The 21,167-nt window shown below is 42.9% G+C and overlaps 1 protein-coding gene across 1 annotated transcript in view; it reads right to left on the reverse strand.

Annotated features, from left to right (window-relative positions):
* SND1 (staphylococcal nuclease and tudor domain containing 1) overlaps positions 1-21,167 on the reverse strand; it is a 413,624-nt gene that overhangs the window by 182,373 nt on the left and 210,084 nt on the right. Inside the window, exon 13 of the mRNA XM_074315643.2 lies at positions 424-534. Coding sequence (XP_074171744.1) covers positions 424-534 — 111 coding nt within the window. The remainder of the gene's footprint in view (positions 1-423; positions 535-21,167) is intronic.

Below are 21,167 nucleotides of genomic sequence, written 5' to 3' on the forward strand. Positions count from 1 at the left end.
AAATGGGCGGGGTTGGGGAGCAGAGGCATCAGGAGGTAGGAACCAGAGGCAAATGTCCTACGTACACAGGCGCTTCACCGTGAGTCCCAGGAATGACGCTGCCAGCACGGAGTGTAAGAGTGTCTAACGGAGAACTTTCTCATCTATGATTCAGCTTATAAAATCCACGCACAGAGATCCTATCTAACATACACAGATTACGCAGATTTAAAAAACAAAGGCCCACGTGCACTTAATTAAGGTTAGACAGCAAGTTCGGAGTGTGCTGCTTTTCTTTTTATGGAGGAAAAAAACTGGGATGAAAGGACACAGGTTTCCTTGGCGTCTGAGTTCCCATCACATTCTGCGCAGGGCTATGCAGGACTGAGCCAGAACAAAGTGGGGCCGTGGGTCCCCACGTGTCCCCTGTATCATTCATCTCACCTGGCCTCTGCGGCAAGCAGCTCGTCGTAATGAGAGGATCTTTGATCGTCGTCCTGCCGGTACCTGATCACCGTGGCCAGGCCCTTGCTGACAAGGGCCTCAGCAATGTTTCTGCAACAGAGAAGACAGGTCAGTGAGCACCGGAGGTGCACATGGGGCTCAGTCAACAGTATAATAACACTTAGCACCTGGAGGTCTTAACGTGTCCTGGCAGAGGGGGGAGCAGCCGAGGATGTCAAGACCAATGAGAGGCAAAGCTAAAAAATCGAAAGAAAACGTGGAATAACAAAGTTCCCCAGCTCAGCATTTTTCTGGTTAGTACCGTCAGATGCTATATCAATCCATATGTAAAAACTAGCAGAAAATATCTGTAAGAAGCCCACATTCAGCCAGGCTATTTACGGAGTGTAATAAACAAGCCACTACCCTCAAGAAAAGTCTGCTCTAAAACATCAGGCACACAGATAATAAAAAAATAAAAGAATCACATAAAAGCATGACCTAAATTTCTCCAAATCTCCTTTCTAGCCTATACTATCACTAGAAAATGTCTCGTTCCAGTTTGGCAATGTTAGAAACGGGTTTAACGTCACACTTGGCGTGTTTCTCTCCTCATCAGAAGTCCTGACCGCGGCTTTCCCACCCAATAGGGTTGGGAGGAGGTAAGGCAACGAATGAAGGGGGGAGGAGGGGAAGAGGGGGTATTGTGGTGGACTGAAAGTTCTTCATGACAAATGGCACAAGATCGAGGCACCAAGAACATCAAATCTGAAACGACCAGCTTTGGAGCACAGTGCTTCTAGGACCACAGAATATTCGGCTTAGAATCCTGCTGAAGTCAATTCTCAAATGTGTTGAATCTTCTCTTCACCAGAATAAGAAAGAGGGTGCCAGTATAAGTGACCTATATTTACTAACTGGAGGAGAGCACATAGGAAACGACTCTCGGATGACAGAGGAAGCACACTCGCGTGGTTCCTTCCCATCCCGGAAAGGGACCTGGATATGAAGCAATCAAACTGCAAAAACAAATTTTCAAAAATTACCTGTAGCAAGTACTGGAAATCAAGAGGCATGATATTACTGGGGAAGAGTGGTGCTTATGTGTTCCTTTGTGTCTGTCATAATTACACCAAAGGCCCCCCTCAAACCATGTGGTTAGCTACCCTGTTGGGAGGGGCTATTCTAAATAATAGGCTACTGTACCATATGTTATGATTAGTGTTGTCTGGAAATGTAGTTAACTCTTAACACACTGGTGTTCTTAGCAACTCAGACTTTGGAAACACTGGGAGCTAAACTAACTAGTCTACATGTGCGCTTAACCCTTTTGCTGCGACAGTCGGATATATCCGAGTGAATACTTCCATAAATTTTTATACATAAAAATAATGTCATTTATATACAAAGCAGCTCAAATTGTTATTAAATGCATAAAATATCAACTCTTTGTTTTTTTGTGGATTTCTGACACTTTTTTGGGGGAAAAACCCCAAAAAACTTGAAATCAACGCAGTGAAAGAGTTAAGCTACTTAAGGGTTCTCTTTGTCAAAACCCAGGGACTTACTTTTTTAAACGGAGAAGCAAAAGGACAATACGTGCGGTAGGGAAAGGAGGAAAGGACGGCGTGTGTGGCTGGTCCCCCCTCATTATGTGCCCCTCCGCTGCCTGTTTATCTACTGCCAGCACGATATTAATATCTCCAAACTGCCTCGGAATTAGCACTTCTCAAAATCCACCTCCCACAAAGAGGCTGCTTTGCTGGCCACCCTGTCTCCTGAGTCACCGCACACGCGTGCTGGCAAACGCTGTCATTATCACCGAGTTGGGTTTGGCAGCGTGGTGGATGCCAACAGCCCCAAGTCGGCAGCTGTAGACAGTGCTGTATGGTGAGAATTTAACGGAGGGTGTCACCATGAACCCCCAACAGGGCAGGAGAGAGCCTCTACCCACCGAGGAGCCAGAGAGAGGACGGGGGGACAACTGCACTGTGACAAGCTAAAATGCCTTAGCGATTTGAAATGCCAGAGAACAAAGACGTATTTGTTATTGCATTTTGAATTACTGCGCATTGACATTTTATAGTCGATACATGGGGTCTGGAGGAGAAAGCTGGAATGACAAAGCAGGCAAGGAAAAATTCACACAAACAAGCTTTTATATGAAATGCTAGACAGTCTCAGGCAAAACAGCACAAATGTTTCATGATCCATTCCCGTTAATGCCGCTCAAATCAAGTCACAGAGGTAGCGCACACCTGCGTGGCTGGCAGAGACCCACGGGCTCAGTCCTTCCCTGTCCCTTCCAGTTGCTGCCCTCTGCTTGCTGTCAGCAAATGTCCAGGAACCAGGTAAGGCCTCGAGCTCCCAACTCCACATCCTGCCCACTGCCTTCCTCTCCTTTCTCTCGGAAGCTTAGAGTGTAGGTCATAAATCTCTTCGCTTCCTATCCCTAACTACTAACTCTAGACTTCCTCTGGAGGAACAGTTGTGTGGAGACTAAAAACACATGAAATAATAACAACAGTCATTACTGGGCATGTACGTTGAACCAGGCAAATGAATCACATCATAGGGATTTCCTTCTTGGTGTGTGTTCTCCTGAGACAACTTACTCACTGTCTATCTTCTGCTGGAAATTATGAGGTCTGAGAGGGTCAGGGCCACCTGTCGTGTCCTGTACCCCAGTGCCTGGCACCACACTTGGCATAAAGTAAACAGCAAACACTTTCTGGATGAAACCATTTAGCTTATTTAGGATACATAACTTTTTCAATGCGGTAAAAATCACAGCACGTTCTTATAATTCTGTTTTAATACAGCCTGAAAATTTTGAGATGCTCTCTGAACTATCAGAAAAACACCTAATCATTTTGGAAATACAGCACTGGAACATTATTTATTGTCCTAAGCATATATTAGCCAAGCTCGACAGGAATAGAATGAAGGACAAAAGCTTTCTACATATGCTTTTGTCTTTCTCCTCCCCATTGTCTAAGACTTGGATTTAAAGAGAATGAAAGGGAGAGAGGGGAAAATGGAATTAGCCTACATCCATGTACTTGACTCTCTCATTCATTTCCTCTGGCTGCTCATGAAGGTCAGAAGAGGGTCCCCCTGGCCAAAGATGGCTCAGAAACGAACACTGGTGTGCGGATCAGTTGCTCAGCAAGAAAAGAGGACACTGAATTATGTGCCATGACATTATGCTGCTTTAGACAAATTTATAAGTTCTGCTTTCTTGAGAGTATCAGTAATTCTACTCCAATTACACGTGTCTGGCTTGAATGGATAATTCACAATAAGCATACAAAGAGGGAACTAACAGCCTTGGAAGTCTAATGGGAAGTCATCTCTCTCTGTATCAGCTGGAAACACAAAGAGAATTAGTGCTGGGGTTGAACTGCTTCTCTGAAGTAAAAAGATAAATTTAAGTTCTATTAAAAGTGAACAGTTTCCATTAGACGTGATCAGCTGGTCCTGATATAAGCACAACCAACACAGATCTCACACACAGGCCTTCTCAAAAGATCTCTGGTAGCTGAAATCTTCCCTCCCACTCGATTCCACAGCAAGCAGGGTGTTTCATAAGCTCATACTTTCCAATTGTAAGGTACCTTTGACACCATGGGGTCCTAATATTCTGCCAACATGGAAAAAAGGTGTTCTGTGCCCGTACATGAGGAAACGATTCTTTAACTAGATTTCATTTACAGTAGATAATTGACCACATTTTTGTCAGGCTTCCCCATCCTTCATCTCTCTACCCCAAGACTGGAAGTAACAAACAATATAATGATAGGTCAGATAATTGTCTAAAATTACCTAGATCACTTCACAGTGTGTGTATGTAATTTTGGAACAATCTAAACTTACAGAAACGTTGCATATACTGCACGAAGAACAGGCCCGCCATCTTGGAACCGTTTGAGAGTAAGTAACCGACCTGCTGTACCATCACCCCAGATACTTCAGTGTGCCTTTCCTACAAACCAGGACAGTTTCTATGCAATCAAAAACAATCACTAGAACCAGGATATCAACATGGACAGTTCCTACCGTGTTTTCCCCAAAATAAGACCCAGCGGGACAATCAGCTCTAATGGGTCTTTTGGAGCAAAAATTAATATAAGACCTAATGTAATACCGTACGTAGGAACAAAAGGATCTAGTTCATAGCCGGGTGCTGCATTTAGTTGTCACGTCTCCTTAGTCTGGAACACTTCCTCAGTCTTTCTTAGAATGCCATGGCCATGACACGTTGGAAGAGTCCAGGCCGGTTATTTTGGTGTGTCTGGTGTTCCACTGTGACCAGATACGAGCTATGCATCTCTGGCAGGAGCACCACAGAGGAGATGCTGTACTGTTCCCCTAGCCTCTTATGAAGCGACGTAAGTTGCCTAACGAAGTTCACTTTGATCACTTGAGCAGGGTATGTCTACCAGGCTTCTCCATTGTAAACTTGCTCTTTTCCTCTTTATAATTAATAGGTGTTTTGTGAGGAGACACTTTGAACTATATAATTTTTAGCCCTCAAACTCTCAAGTTATTCATCTATTTATTTGGATTGGTATAAACTCCTGGAATCTCATTTTATTCAAAGGCTTACGATCCACTACTATCTTTACTTATTTTGATGCTGAAATTGCTCCCACTTTGCCCAGTGGGAGCCTGGTCAAGCTGGCTTCTGTGTTCTATGGACAGGTCCCCCACCATTTTTTGAGCACTTCCTGCTTTCTGGTATGACACGTTCCCGGCTTATCTTGTGCTGTTTTCTGCAGCTCTGAAACCAGCCATTTATCTAAGTAGCTCACATTTACATCATGATTTCTATACATTTATTTCTATGTCTATAACTATTGAAAACCATGTGTGGCAGTCATAAAAATGTGCCTCTTGGATCTCTGACTGCAGGAAGCATAATTGAGTGACAGTCCTAGCTGCTGTGCTCGGAAATCCATCACTGTTTCAGCCAAGGATATGCTTCCCACCAGCTGCTCCTAGCCGGTGACTGAGCACAGCAGAGGTACGAAGGCAGGCCTATTGCTGAGACTTGGGTCTCCTCTCATGGGCAACTGTGGCTCAAGGACTCCTTGTCAGCTTTGCGGAAACTCTGAGAACTGCCCCATAGCTTAGACTTGTCCAGTTCGATCTTCCTTTTTTCCCTCCCTCCCTTGTCCACAGGGCTAATGCCTGCAGTGCAGTCCAATGGTTCTCCCAGCCTCCAGAGCCTTAAGAAGAGTTTTCCCTAATTAATCTCTTGCATGTTTAGTCCCATCTTGGCATCAGCTTCTTAGAAAACCTGAACCAACTTAGCATGAGTTCACACAGATACCTACAATCCCGATCCAACACTACAATGGTTCATTTCAGTTTTCTTCCTCTCCATATTCATCCCTCCCTCCTCTGATTGTGCGAAACCTAGATTCCATTATTCGTAATATTTTTACTTATAAGAAAAACCTTCCCTACATACACATACATTCACTCACTCATACATTCTGTGACTTCCATGATTTGGTGCCTAACAATAGAGCTAATTTAAAGGGAATATACTACTTAATAAAATAGAACCTGGGTTAAATGGATAAGTATTTCAAAAAGGTGGTCATAGGGCATAATTCTCTCTCTCTCTCTCTCTCTCTCTCTCTCTCTCTCTCTCTCTCTCTCTCACACACACACACACACACACACACACACACACCCTCCCTTTCATTCTCCATCAAAAAGAGAACAACAGATAACTCCCAATGGCTCTGGCTTATAGATCTCTATCTAGCTATTTGAGCTTAACATTTTCCACTTAAAAACCATCTACATTTTATCAGTCACTGAGGTGTCCATGGAGAGTATAAAAGCAGAATATTTTCCTTAAGGCAAACAACACATGGGTATGTATTCAGAATAAAGCAAGCCCACAAAGAAATACCTCTACAGTATACTCTACTCAAGGCTAAAGGAAAGTGTTGAAAGATAATTAATTGCTTAATTAATTTCTAACAGTCACAGTATCCATAGCAGTGGCCCGTATCTCACATATGTGCATGCACACGCACGCACACACACGTGTGTGCACATACACACTCCCCACACAATTTCTTTACACTGATGTCAAGGCCCTGTGGTCGAATTTCATAAACTGGGCACAAAATGCACCGCGTGGCCATTCACTATGAGAGACCACGGATCCAACAAGACCCCGGGCATGCAGCCTGGGCCTCTGTCACCCATGCCCCTCCAATGTCTTTTGCTGGAAAACTGCTTCCACTTCCCTTCCACACTGGCTGTCCCTTCTCCACAAGGACAGGCTTTCTCACAAGTACTGGGATGGAGAGCCCCAGCTACCGGGATCCAATATAGATTTCTAACATACCAGATGGCTCCTCTCACGTCTCCTTAGCTATACAGAGATGCCCTGCTGTGGGGCTGGACCACAGGGAAGCTTCAGGATGCAACAACTTTCTTTGCAACTGGGTTAGAGACAAGCAAGGAAGGAGAGGTCACCACGGGATTCAATAAGGAGGTAGAAAGCAAGATGGGAAAACTGTTTTCTTCAGGATAGTAGGTCCACTTTTACTCATACCGTGTTTCCCTGAAAATAAGGCCTAGCCTGACAATCAGCCCTAATGCGTCTTTTGGAGCAAAAATTAATATAAGACCCAGTCTTATTTTAATATAATATAGGACCGGGTCTCATATAATATAGTTAACATAACATAACATAACATAACATAACATAACATAACATAACATAACATAACATAATATAACACCGGGTCTTATATTAATTTTTGCTCCAAAAGATGCATTAGAGCTGATTGTCTGGCTAGGTCTTATTTTCGGGGAAATACGGTACATATGAAAAATTTGGGCTTTCCACTCTAAAAGATGCTAAAAAAGTGGGGAAAATGGTTAACAGGTAACAGCCCCCAAAGCCTTTCTTCTCTACAAGTTCACAGGAAGCTCTTTAATATCCACGCTCTTTGAGGCGGGAACCTGACAATTCAGGCTTGAGACAGACTTGGCTTTTTTAGGCTGAGAAAATAAGCTTGTAAAAGACAAGAGTGAAATTCTAGGTGAGATGGAGCTGTAGACAATGGGCAATAAACAAATATCTTTTATTAAGTTACTGTTTTTCAACCAGGCCTCAAACTGGGAAAAATCCTACAGAGCAATAGGTAGCTGCTTTCAAATGCTTGTATGATAATGTCTCCAAGGGGTCGCACGTGACCTTTCCTACCCAGGGGCTTTTATGCTCTCATCTCCAGTGATTGAATTCTCATGAATCTGGAGCAATGATTTTCCCATTTTTTTCTTAAAACGCATCCAGGAGGTGCTTCCCACATAAGCAAGCAGCACATGTAGACTGGAGATTTTGTTTTAGAAGCATCAGTAATTAGAAATATCAGAGGTGGCGTAACGTCCTTGATAGATTTACCAAATCTCTCTCCTACTGTCTTCCCTATTTTCTCACTTCTCCCTTGAACTCACGTAAAATTCTAAGAATAACTTAAAATCAATTATTTGGATCTTTTTACTCTTATCTTATTCTTTATCTCTTTAACAAGTCTTGTTGCCAGGATAGTCACCAGCGGATCTGAACAGTGGCTAGAGACTTTCCCAGAATGCATGGCAGATTGAAAACAAAGAGGAGATTCAAATGCCTTGATGTGCCTAGTTAGATTTTATAAACTAGGATGAAATTAGGGGGAGAATCAATGATTAGCTAGGACACATAGAGTCTTAGGGCAGAAAACCCCTGCTCCAGGCTCTGAGAGCCAAAGGGAACTGGTTTTGACAACCCACCAGCCCAGCTGTGGTTATACTGAACGGAAGACCTAGCATGACCCCAGAAAGCCAGACTCAAAAACGGGCAAGTGTGGAATGGAACTGACCTGAATAGCCTTAGAAGTAAACCAAGCAAAAAAGGCACTCTTCTGAACAAAACTTTCCAATAAGTTTCCCTTCATATTTAGTGAGCATTCAATATATGTACAGGTTCTAAACACACTGTTCAGCTGATGAGAGCATTTTCTATGGACTGTAGTTGAAATATGAAAATCAACTCTTGGGAACAACAGACTCTATCTTCTCTTTGTATATCAGTGAATCCTAATTCTTCTTCCTCATGGGCAGGGGAATGTGAAAAGGAAACAATAAAGACTGATATGGACTTACTCCAATCTTAAGAGCCGAAAAGGATTCACGGGTAGTAACCAAAGGAGACCCGTAAATCAGACTGGTAGAAATGAAGAAAGGAAGACGGGAGGGAGGAAGGAATGAAAGGGAAGAGAGGGGAAAGAGGAGAGGAAACGACAGAAAGTCATTCCATGAAAAAATTACTGCTTTGTCGAAAGATAAATCCTTGATTCCCACAGCACATGTCCATCCAAAGTTCATTATAAATAACGGGCTTACTTCTGAGCACCGACAAAAGCCTCTCTAGCTTCAGAGCCCATGTCCCACCGAGCACCAACAGCACTCTTCAGTTTGGGAAGAAAAGAAATAAAACCAAAGATATCTAGGGAACAGGGTTTGAAAAGATGTCACTTCATACTCAACCGGCCAATTCTCTATTCCCAGGTAGCGCTGGGCCATATCATACCTATGACCTTATTTCCCCTCGTTCCTATGTGAGGGCATACCTACCACCCTTGGTCTTCTGAAAGAAAAACTAACAGACAGGAATATAAGACAGAAATATAGAGTAGCCCCCACCTTTAACTGCAGGGCATAGGTTCCAAGACACCCCACCCCACCCCCCGTGGATACCTGAAACCACAGAGAGTCCCAAACCCTATAGGTACTATTTTCTTCCCATACATGCAGACCTATGATAATGTTTAATCTATAAATGAGGCACAGTAAGTGGTTAGCAACAATAACTAGTGAGAACATGATTATGACGACATACTGTAATAGAAGTTACGTGAATGTGGTCACTCATCTCAGGGGGCCCGTGCTGAAATCTTGCTCTAGTTGCAGTGCTTTCTGGTGCATCAATGAGCACCTATTTTGCTGTTCCTGTCTTCCACCTGCAAATGTAATGACTCTTCCGTCTAAACCGAGAACTTATGTACCGTGGCCATTGATTTTTGCAGTGGTCGGTGTAATGGCAAAACTAACATGAGTTTCTTTTTCCTTCTTCACACTTTCAGAGTTAGAAGATTCGTTCTTACGGTTGCTCTTAGTTGGCACCTCACCATATAATTTGTTTGACTTTATTAACTGGAGAACTTTCACCTTTTCATTTGTAGGAAGCACTTTACAACTTCTGTTTGGCCTACTGGAATTTCCAGCATCACTACTCTCTTGCACTTTGGGGCCATTCAGTAAAATAAAGGTTACTTGAACACAGGCACTGTGATACTGCAGCAGTGGACGTGATAACCGCGGTGGCCAGTGAGTGACTAACCGGCAGGCAGGGAGCATGTACAGCGTGGAGACGCTGGACAAAGGGATGGTTCACATCCCAGGCACGAGGGAGCGGCACAGCGTGAGATTTTATCACACATCTCAGAACAGCGCCCAATTTAACACAAGAATTGTTTATTTCTGGAATTTTCCATGTAACATTTCGGTCCATGGTTGACGGTGCGTAACTGAAACCACGGCAAGTGGAACTGCAAATAAGGGAAGGCTACTATACTTGGAAGCAGCAGAATTAAACACCTAACTCATTTCATAACTCTGGCTAATGGAGAGAACAGTGTGGAAAATATAGGTCAAAGTGATTTAGAAAAGGAGGGAAAGAGGCTTAACAGCAAATAGCTCTATCAAATAGTTATGCTTACTAAATAGACAATTTTATTCTGCCCCCAGGATATGTTCAGTACTGTAACCTTATTGCCACCTCTTATATGATACTTCCATTTATTCAGCAATATCATGGTTATGGCTTTATACAAAGAAAACTGTGGTACTGTACTCCGTTATGCCAGCTCCTCTCTGAGTACAGGGCACTTCCAAGTCAGCAAAATATCGGAGGGAGTTAGGACAATGAGAAAACTTGGCTCTATGTATAAGGGGCACGTTAAATGTCAGTTAATGCAACAAAACATATAAGGGGCCTATTAAATGCAACAAAACAATGCCACCCTCAAATATCTAATATTTTCCCCAATCTCCAATCCTCAATGTAAGACAGAAGAAAAACAGCGAAGGAAAAAAATGTCTGTTTCATAGACAAGCTGCATAGACTTATCTGATTCTCCCTTATCCAACTGGACGGAACGGGGGTGGGGTATGTACTCAAAATGACACTCCCTCTGTTAGACAAACAACTTCTTTCCCAGAAGAAGACAAACGGATCCTTCAAAAACAATGAAAATAATCAATAAGTACTGGATCCAGCTTGAAGGAAAGTGTCTAACAAATACGCACTTTCAATCCAGCCAAACTGGTCCACTCATTGCTAAGTAAACACACCAGGCAGTTACAGCCCCAGCTATCTGCAGGACATGTGCATTTGTATGATTCATCGTCATGTAAAACTCAGCGTTTCAAAAATAAAACTCCCTTCCCTAGAATAAGCTTTTCTGCAGCCTACCAAATCAGCTCATTCTCCTAACGTCTCGTTAGGACCATCACACTGCCGGCCACCCAGGCCTGATGACGCTCTCATTCCCAGGTCAAATTAGTTGTCAGAATTTTGCACTCAAATCTCCAGTGTTTCTCCCCTGAATGCTTCCTATTCTAGTCTGTCTCTCTACCCCACTTGTGGCTCCCACTACCTCTCACCTGGACTCCTTCCTGCAGCCTCCCTTACCTGCTTTTCCTGCAGTGCTGACCAACCCCAGTGTAATTCTCTTAAAGCAGAGGTCTTGCAAGTAGCCCTCGTTCTCAAATCCACCACAATCACAGAAACCTTGTTAGGAATTTTCCATTGTGGAGACAACGTTAAGTTATCACATATGAAACGATGACGATGGAGGAGAAGGAGCAGAAAAGGGGGAGACGGAGGTGGGAAAGGGGGATGCAGAGTGAGAGAAAGGAGGAGGGGGAGGAGAGAATTAGGGTTAGAAGAAAACGGATTGGGGAGAAGTGAAGGGAGATGAACATTTTTTGAGCACTGTTCTAAATGCTTTGCATTTATTAAACCATGTAATGGTCAGGTGAGGTGGGAATTGTTATCACCCCTATTTTACAGATGAGAACCTTGAGGCACGGAAAGGTTACAAAGCTTGTAAGTGACAGAGTTATACAGCCAACAGGAAAGGCTATGCATAAACTTGGCACTTCAGTGATGAAATGCATCTTGCTAACAATCCGGTCCAACCCTAAGTTACAAACATCTAATGACAGAACTATTATTTCTTTGATTTTCACTCAAAAGAAAATTTCAGATTTAATGAACATCTACTGAGCGCCAACTACAGCACAGGCACGTTAACACACACTGAACTAATCCTTCTAACAATACATAGGTTGTAAGCATATGGTATTTCTATATACTTACAGAAAGAGTAAACAGTTTCAGACTTGCCACAAATAATCCTGTTATAAGTGGGGCAGCCACAATTAGAAGACAGACTTTAAAAATAAAAATTCTAAATCCATTTTTCTTTCAACTAAACAGTGCCACAAATTACAGGGTGACAGACCATAAAGGCATTCTACACTGGAGTCCCCGTAGCCCCTCTAACTCTATTCCATTAAGTGCCTTTCAATCTTGTGCTTCCGTCCGGCCTCAGCTACCAGCCCAGCCTTGCGTTCTCGGCCTCGCTATGCCTCTGGCTGCATCACTCGTTTGGCACTTACCTTTTACTGCTGTAAATTATTATCTTCCTTTGTGTACATAGCTTGTCTTCCCAACTAGATCATATTCCCTACTGATCCAAAAAGAGCCAAACACTTAGTAGGCACTCAATAAATATTTATTGGCTAGCCGACTGATTTCACTCTCTGAGTTCCCAGGGGGTTCTGTGGGCTGTTGGATGAAAACAAAGTAATAATGGACTGAGTCACAGAATTTTTGAGCAGAAAGAGTCCACAGAGATAAACTAATCCAAAATCCTCCATATACAGATGATGACAGACCTAGAGAGAAACCTTGTAGAAAATGTAGAAAATTTTTACAGTTGTCATCCAAATAAACAGAGTGACACCTTCACAATGGGCAGCGAAGAGACTTCTGATTCTCACCCTATGTCCCTTTATCATCCTTTTAAGATTCTATAAAATAGGAATGAATGTATTCTGCACATGAATTATCCAACATGCCATTAATACATTAAAAATTAGCTCATTAAACATAATCTATCCATATCATAATTTTGATCACTCGAATACTAATAATGCTTTCTAAGATATATATATTAAACATTTAATTATAATAATTTGTTGGCCTTCTGAGGATTCAGGGCTTGTTTTCAGGGGAGGAAGGTGGGTGATGACTTTTTTCTCTCTATATTCTAACACAAGGTAGAAATGCTCATTGTAGACATAAGTACATTTTCTTCATCCCTGATTTTCTCTGCTCCTCTTTCCCTAGAGAGATTAACATTTTACAAAAGAGCAGTGTGAGGAGCGTGGATAGAAGTGTGAGGTGAAACCACCCTCAAACACCTCTCCCTCAGTAATAGTGAAGGGAATGAATTGCATCTGTGTAGTCAGTCAGTGACTTACTCACTGGGGGGGGGGGCTCTTTCCCCAACCATCACCTCCAACTTCTCAATGAAGTCACCGACCTAGGAGACAGGTCCCGTGACAAAAAGTTGATTGCAGTCATTCCATACTTTTGTGCATAATCTAGTCTTTACACATGTGTTTGCAAACCAAATATTTGCATGTTAAACAGTGGATGTAAGGGGCAACTGCCAGCACTGTTTCTACACAGGGTAATACCCCACGGTTGGAGCCCACACCATGGAATATGAGAATCACCAGGTGCACACCCTTGCCCTGTCCCTGGCAGCCAGTGTACAGACACTCTGCCAATTAAATGCTCCTGCCTCAGGAGTGATGAAGCAGACAGGAGGCGGTCAGAATTCATTTACAGTGGAGTCTTGCCCCAGGGGAAGTACTGTGTAGGTGGTGATGGTGGCAATGCCTAAGTAAAGACAGTGATTCTGCTTCCTGCTTCTCGGCCCTTTGCAGCTGCCCTGGTCCCCATCTGTTCTCCAAGTCTGACACTCCAGCCTCAGGTCAATTCTCTCGTCTACTTAGAACTTCTCAATCTAGCTTCCTCTTCTTTAGGACAGGCAGACTTGTTGTTGTCCAAAATCACCCTAATGGACTTAACTGACTCTTACATTATGAGATTGCATGCTTAAGAGTTTTTCTGGGGGAAAAAAAGTTACTAAGGATGGGTTATATAGGTCACAGTTTCCTCTAAACCAGGAAACCGGGGAGCCTATGCACAGGGTGAGAGGTAGAGACCACAGTAAGGCTTCCAGAAGTCTGTAGGCTCAGCAAAGGCCATAGAGAGGGAGTTCTCTTTTCAGAGTCCCACTGTGTCACCCAAATGCCACCCCCCCATCACGGATCCAGGCAGGGGGCAGGGCTGTCCTTAGTCTTCAACCTTTTGCTGAGGTACTTGGAGCAGAGTAAGGGGCAACGACTCCATCTTGCCCAGTCACCTCACTGCTGGCTGCGTAAGGAGTGACAGTAGGACCTCTACCTAAGCACGTGATGCTCAGTGAGGTTCCCAAAACAACCTATAACCCAACAGCTCCAGCCAGCTATGAAAAAGGACTACCGGAGAAGATGGGCAGTGAGATAAGGATGGCTTTGAGAATTCTGCCACTGGGCGAAGAATAAAAGCCAGTTTAGGAATATCCATGAACATACTCAAGTATGGAACATATGAAAGGTAAATATCTTCAAGTCAAGAAAGCATGTGTTTATGTTTTTACAAAGATTCTACTGTCGGATTCAGGTGTCAGGATCAATTATATAAGAATGAATGAACAAGGTAAGTGTGAAGTAGATTTATTGTCAGTGAAAGAGATACTATATCCTCCTAGTTATTTCATTTGAATTTCTAAACAAAAAAGATGCCCCAACGACACTCATTTCCTGAATGGAAAGAACAAATCAGAGGCAATAAACTGCTTATCAGTTACAATTTCATATCTTTGGGGACCAAAAACATATTCAATTCTAGTTTACTTTATTTATTTTGTTTGTTTTTCAAAATGCACACAAGAGGAAACCAACTTTCTTCAAAAAAACAAAACAAAACAAAAAACATTCACAGTGTAGCAGAGTTATTTTTAAAAGGAGGGTCTAATACAAGACATCATCTCCTATCAATACTTTAGTTGGGAAAAAAAAATCTTCACCTAAATTATAAAACGTGAGTGAAAAGACAAAATACAGTAAAACAGGAAAGTTAAGAATAAATGCTGATCAATTCTCCCTCAACAAAAGAGAGAAGCGACACACAGCATTTATATTTATTCTTCAACAGTGAAAGCCACTTCACGTTGCCCACTTCCTCCAGCCCTTGGTGGCCAGAGAGAGCAATTATGAGCTCACTTCATAAAGAACTCATGGCACAGAGCAGTCATTCAGGACAGAGGGTCTGAGTCCTTACCCAGCTCTCCGGCTGCTTAAACCCTCGTAAAGGCGCTAAGCCTGTATCCGTTTCTGAATCGGTAAAATGCGGGGGCAGATCTAAATGTGCTACAAAATAGGTTCCAGCTCTGATGTACTCTCATATTTAAAATGAGCTAGCACTTACTGATCAGTAGCCATGCATATTCGAGATACCTTCCCCTTTCTATCCATATCTTTATACAGCACTAGATGATAGTATCTGAGGCCGTCTAGATTATGTATCATTTCAATCAGTATTAAACACACCTCCGGGTTTACACACATCTCCGGCTGTGATCTGTGGAGCAGCAGGCACATGACTCCAGTCCCCCACGAGGGACTGCGAGGGCCCTAAGCTCTCTGCACACTCACGGGTGGTACAGGGTGGGAGGAGTTTACGAGAAAATATTTATTCTCCTCAACTCCTTAATAACGTGCACCATTTCTCCCCTTCCTTCCTTCCTTCCTTCCTTCCTTCCTTCCTTCCTTCCTTCCTTCCTTCCTTCCTTCCTTCCCTTCCTTCCTTCCTTCCTTCTTTCCCTCCCTCCCTCCTTCTTTCTAAGGAGGGCGCAGCTCACAGTGGCCCATGTGGGAATCGAACCGGCGACTTTGGTGTTATCAGCACCACGCTCTAACCAATTGAGCTAAATGGCCACCCCAACGTCCACCATTTCTTTAAGATATGATGCATTACCCAAATGCTCTGGAATATAAACAACAGGATGGAGGAGTAAGCAAATAAAAGATATGTAAGATATTTTCTACCAGGAAAACAAACGGTCAAACTTTTCGATTCTTCACGGGCTAGTTCCTTCTACTTTGGCTAAGGAACTTCATTCAATGACAAGAAACTGACTTACGTCATTAGTAGAAACATGTTTAACGGGCTGATTAAAAGTAGAATTGACATTTAACAGGAATTGATTACATTTCTTATCACTCTGTGGTGCACTCGATTATGTAAACTAGGACGTTTACTTCTGCATGTATCTTCTCACGGAAAGTAGTGAAAAATCAGACTCACTTTCATATTTACATAGTTTTCCAAATACTGTTTGACCTACCAAGCTTATACTCAAGAAATATAAGTAGCAGCAATATGTCAAGAAAACAATTATGAGATGTTTCTTGAGTAGTCCTTGCGAGACTAGAGAAGATTACTGCACAGTAAGTATAAACAAAAGAGGTGGTACTGCATTACTACAGAGGGAAAATCGGAAAGACTTCATTCATTATAATCACAGAGTTTAGAGCTGAAAAGATCTTATTGTTCTACTCCAATTCCCTCAGCTTACAAATGGCTGATCTGAGATTCAGAGTCATTAAAAACTATTTAGTGACTGACCTGGAATAGAACTCGGGTCTCAAGTAATAAAAGAGGCATCCTCCCCCCCATGACAGCCTGCGTCCACTTTCCGTATACAGACTGGAAAAACTATTCATACACGCAACACCGCAGATGGCTCTCAAGGGCATAATGCTAAATGGAAAAAGTCAACCTCAAAGGATCACACACTGTACAATTCCATTAATATAATGCTCTTGAAATGACAAAATTATAGAGATAGAAAGCAGATTAGTGGTTGTTAAAGATGATGAGAGGGGAAAGGCATGAGGGAGAGCTGTGATGACTGAACAGTTTTCCATCTTCATTGTGGCAGTGGTTACCTGAATCTACACATGTGATTAAATGGCACAGAGCTGTATGCACACACTGTACCAATGCCACATTCCTGGTTTGGATACTGTACTGTAATTATGTACGATATAACCATGGGGGGGGGGGCAAAGGCACACGAGGTGGACCTCTCTGTATTACCCTATGTGGCCCCGTACGCGCCTTGCTGCCCTCATCCCTCCCCGGCCCCCACCTCCGCTCCTGCAGCTCCAGCCAGAACGCTCTTTCTATCTCGGCACGCTTGTGCCATTGGACCTCTGCCACTGGTGTTCCCTTTGCCTTTGAACCACTTGCTCCTTCACCTCATTCAGCTCTTGGTCCTGTCACCTTATCACCGAGGTCCCCTGACTCCCGTACTGAGAATTTCCATCCTCCTAACTCTGGAATACTTGCCTGTACTTCCTTACCTTTATTTTCTCTATAGCACTTTGATTGTCTACATATTTTCTTTGTTTCTTTATTTTTTTTTTTGCTACTATTGTTATTAAAATGTAAGCTCCACAGAAAACCAGATTTCTCTCTACAGTGTTAAATGCTTTATCCCCAGTGCCCAGGTCAGTACCTGGCACAGCATGTTCTCAGTAAAGAATCTGAATAGACAAAAGAACAGACACCAGTGTAGAGAAGTAAAACGCACCTGTGATCATGTGGCTTAAGAAAAGGTGCTGTTAGGGATTATACATAAATGAAGTTAGTTTCATTTGGATTGGCAATCATGAGACCTTGCTTTCAATTCTGGCTTTAATTAAATGAAACTTGAGAAAAGACACATTTACCTTTTAAGCCGTATTTTTCTGTTTATCATACCAAGGGGATTAAACTGAAGAACCTCTAGGGTCCCAGACAAAGCTAACGTGCTAAGTGATTCCACAGGCACAGGGCGCTCACACTTCAGGTCTAACTCAGACGAGCCTAGAAATGAGATAAACCATGGGAAGCCATGGAAGGTATTTCAGCAGCTGTTAATTCAGAGATCCTCTCTGTGGCAAAAACTGTATTATGCACTGGGGATGAGAGAGAGAGAAAAAGCGCGCCCGCGAGACAGAGAGAGAGAGAGAGAGAGAGAGAGAGAGAGAGAGAGAGAGAGACTGATTTGTGACCCAGTGTTGTAAGTGCTGAGGAAACACACACATGTGCCATGAGGCTCCTGCTTGGACAGGGTACCTAAGGTAAAGCTTCTGTAAGATGTGAAATACTCAAGGATGAGTAGGAGCTCGCTAGCTAGGGAAAATGTATGTTCCAGGAAGAGAGAGTAGACTGACTTCAAGAATAATGAGATTCAATTGTATTTTACAGAAATGACAGAGGAGAGCCAGGCAGTGTTAAACATAAACACGGAGAGGTAGGCCAGGGCCAGATCCTAAGTTTGCATGAATCCTAAAGGCTGTGGGACGATTAAGGAAGACTTTTAAGCAGGAGAATAATAATCAGATTTGTATTTCGGAAAGTGAATTGCAGCAGTCGTGTGAAAAATGGATCAGAAGAGAGCAAGACTACAAACAGGAAGGTCAGTAGGGAGACTGACAGCATATATCAGGCAGTGAGAAGAGAAAGGCTGGAATAAATCTGAGATAATCTGGTGTGAAGAGTGAGAGAGGAGGAGGTAAAGATGACACTTGGACTTGTGGAATAAAAGACTTAGTAAATGATGGCACCATCAATCAAGATGGGATCATTTGAGGAAAGGAATCGCTTTTAAAGGGGAGTTCATGAGCTCAGTTTTAGCCCTACTGGGTTTTGGTATCTAAGAAGCAATGCAAGTGAGGGGTTGGACATACTGGTGGGGAGTCTGGTAGGAAGGACTGGGCTAGAGACCCAGACTCGGGAATCAGCATCTACATGAAAACTGAAGCAACGGGATGAATGAGGTCACCCATGGAGACTGAGCAGAGGTAAGAAGAAGGACAGGACAGAAGCACAGATATTTAAGAAGCACTGAGAAGCTGATGAGGAGAAATCAGAGTGGTCTAAGGAAATCCAGTCAAGTATGGTGTGCTAAAAAGGGGAAAAAAACATTTTGAAAGAGATTGTGGTGGACACACAATGGAATTTACAGATGATGTAATACAGAATTGTACACCTGAAATCTATGTAATTTTACTAACAATTGTCACCCCAATAAATTAAAAAATAAAGAAAGAAAAAGAAAAAGAAAGAGATTGTGGTAAGTTTTAAATACTGCGGACACACCAAGTCCATGTAGGGACTGAGAAATGCCCTTGAGGGGAAGCACTGGTCTTCCAGGTTAGCTCAGTGTCAGCGACGTGGAGGGGCTCAAAGCCAGATGGGAAAGGCATGAATAGCAAGTGGACACAGAATTACAATTTCTTTGAACTCTTCTAATTAACTTGGCCATTGAAGAGAGGGCAAGGAGAAATGCACGTACAATAAGAGAGAGGATTTAAAAACGAAGGATCATTTTAAGAGTTCAGTGAAAAGGGGATAACTGATGGCACAAAATCCCCAGGAGACCAAAAGAAAGAGAATTCAGAGCATGTATGTAGAAAAACGTTTGGAAAGAAAGAGGGTGGAATCTTCCAGAGATAGGAAGGCAGGAGGTAAGAAAGAAAGCAGGAGGAAGACAAGTTTTGGGGCTGAGAGAACAAGAAGTTAAAGGCATTTTCCTGATAAGTAAACCCATATTTTCTCCATAAAGTAGGGGATGAGACTGTCTGCTGAGATTGAGCGGAGAGGGAAGAGAGTGAGGAGTGAGGGTGGGGCTTGATTGAAGATGATAGTGAAAATCTTAAATAGCTGTTGTGGTGCTGAAGGAACAGCATGAAAATAGCATTTATGGAAAATTAATCCAGCTGCATTATGCAGGGAGAAATGGAGGTGGGAAAACCTGCAGTTGCAAAAGGCACATCTAGAAGGTTACTGAAGTAATTAGGCTCTGAATTGTTGAGTCCATGGAGGAAAGTGATGGCAAAGGTAATAGGGAAGAATTGATAAGGGAATTCTTTAACAAATAGACAACTAACCTACCACACCTCTCCAACTAAGCTGCTTCCGCCCAAGACCCCAAGTGTCACCAAGGCAGGACCAGGCGTCCTCACTTATTTCAGCTCCTGATGGGAACTAAAGCTATGGACAGCTTGCCCCCGACTTTTAGGCTTCCTGCTCCAAAATGCTGGTACTGCTTCTTGAACCATGTTACCGACGCTTTAGGCCTCCATGGTCATGCCTGTTTAAAGCACACCTGGAAAGATATAACCTGTACGAGCCATAACTAATCCTGATGGCGGTCCAGTCAACCTGACCTCAGTCTGGATTTTCGGCTTCTCTCTAAACTCACTATGTCACAGACTGATAATGAAAAAGGAATAGAATCAGTCGAGAAGATTGTCATCTACTGAGGTCTACAAAGGTTGGTCCACCCCATTGCCTGGGGTGCTTTTTAATAAGCTACACAGGTAATTCTGGGGCAATTGGAGCGGGAAAGCCGGTTTTTTAAATCAGCATTAGTGTTAAACTTGTTGGCTTTGAAATGAGAGTAGGACATAAATATGGAAATGGAAAGCAGGTATGTGGTAAGTTGGGAATAGGGCGAAGCAAAGAGGAATCAAAAGGTGATGATAATCACCGGCACATAGAGAACAGGGGAAGCTATGAATTAACAAAATATCAAAGGGAAATCATTTAGAGAGGAAAATATGGCAGGATCAAGACTGACCCTTAGAGAAGATAAAGCCGAAGAACTTAATTGTATCTTTTTTGAAAAGAAATATTATATCAAACGCAAGAGGACATCCACCTTCCTGCTCCTCATTCTGTCTCTGAAGTTCTTTCTAAAGATGGACAATCCACAATATTTTTCATATCTGTATGGAATCTGTTCTCTGAAGAAATACACAATCAGTCATACTTGGAGCCGCACTTACCTAACCTACATCCGATCTTCATCTTCCTACATTAACCAAATGGAGAGAAACCACCCCAAATTCTTCATAGATAGGAGCAAAGAGGTCCAGTAACTTAGAAGGGGCCATGGCCAAGAATGTGTAAACTACAGACACATTCAAGAAACCCAACATATGTGCAGATGTCCTCAGAGGACACACTCATGTAGTTGCCAGAAGCATTTCTCTCTCCACGGAATTCCTGCCTGACTGTTGATCGGGGTGCGAGCTAATCTCCCCCATGGTGGATGGTGCCGCTGAGATGCAGAACTCTCCACCATCTGTTACCTAGAATTAGCATAATGACAGATTATCTAATCCCTTGCATTTAATAGATACAAATGGTACTCTGACAACACCTGCTCAGTCATACCCTCACTCATGTGGTCTAGCCCCACCCCATAAACATCGGTCTTTCCACCCTGCTGGTGACGGATCTGTTCTGGAATTTACCACCAGTCTTGCTGAAGAGTCCAGGTGCTTCATCATGAGAAGCTTTCCTAACTCATTTTATTTCAGAGCTGGAATGCAGCTGTTACTGCAGACGCATCTGAAAAGGGGCATGCTGAACAAAAAGAAAAACCGTCTCTAGGAGACCAGCAAAATACTAAGCAGGGCAGTGTCCT

Source organism: Rhinolophus sinicus, chromosome 8, assembly GCF_057876585.1.
Source record: "Rhinolophus sinicus isolate RSI-liver-muscle chromosome 8, RSI-T2T, whole genome shotgun sequence".
NCBI classification, from domain to species: domain Eukaryota; kingdom Metazoa; phylum Chordata; class Mammalia; order Chiroptera; family Rhinolophidae; genus Rhinolophus; species Rhinolophus sinicus.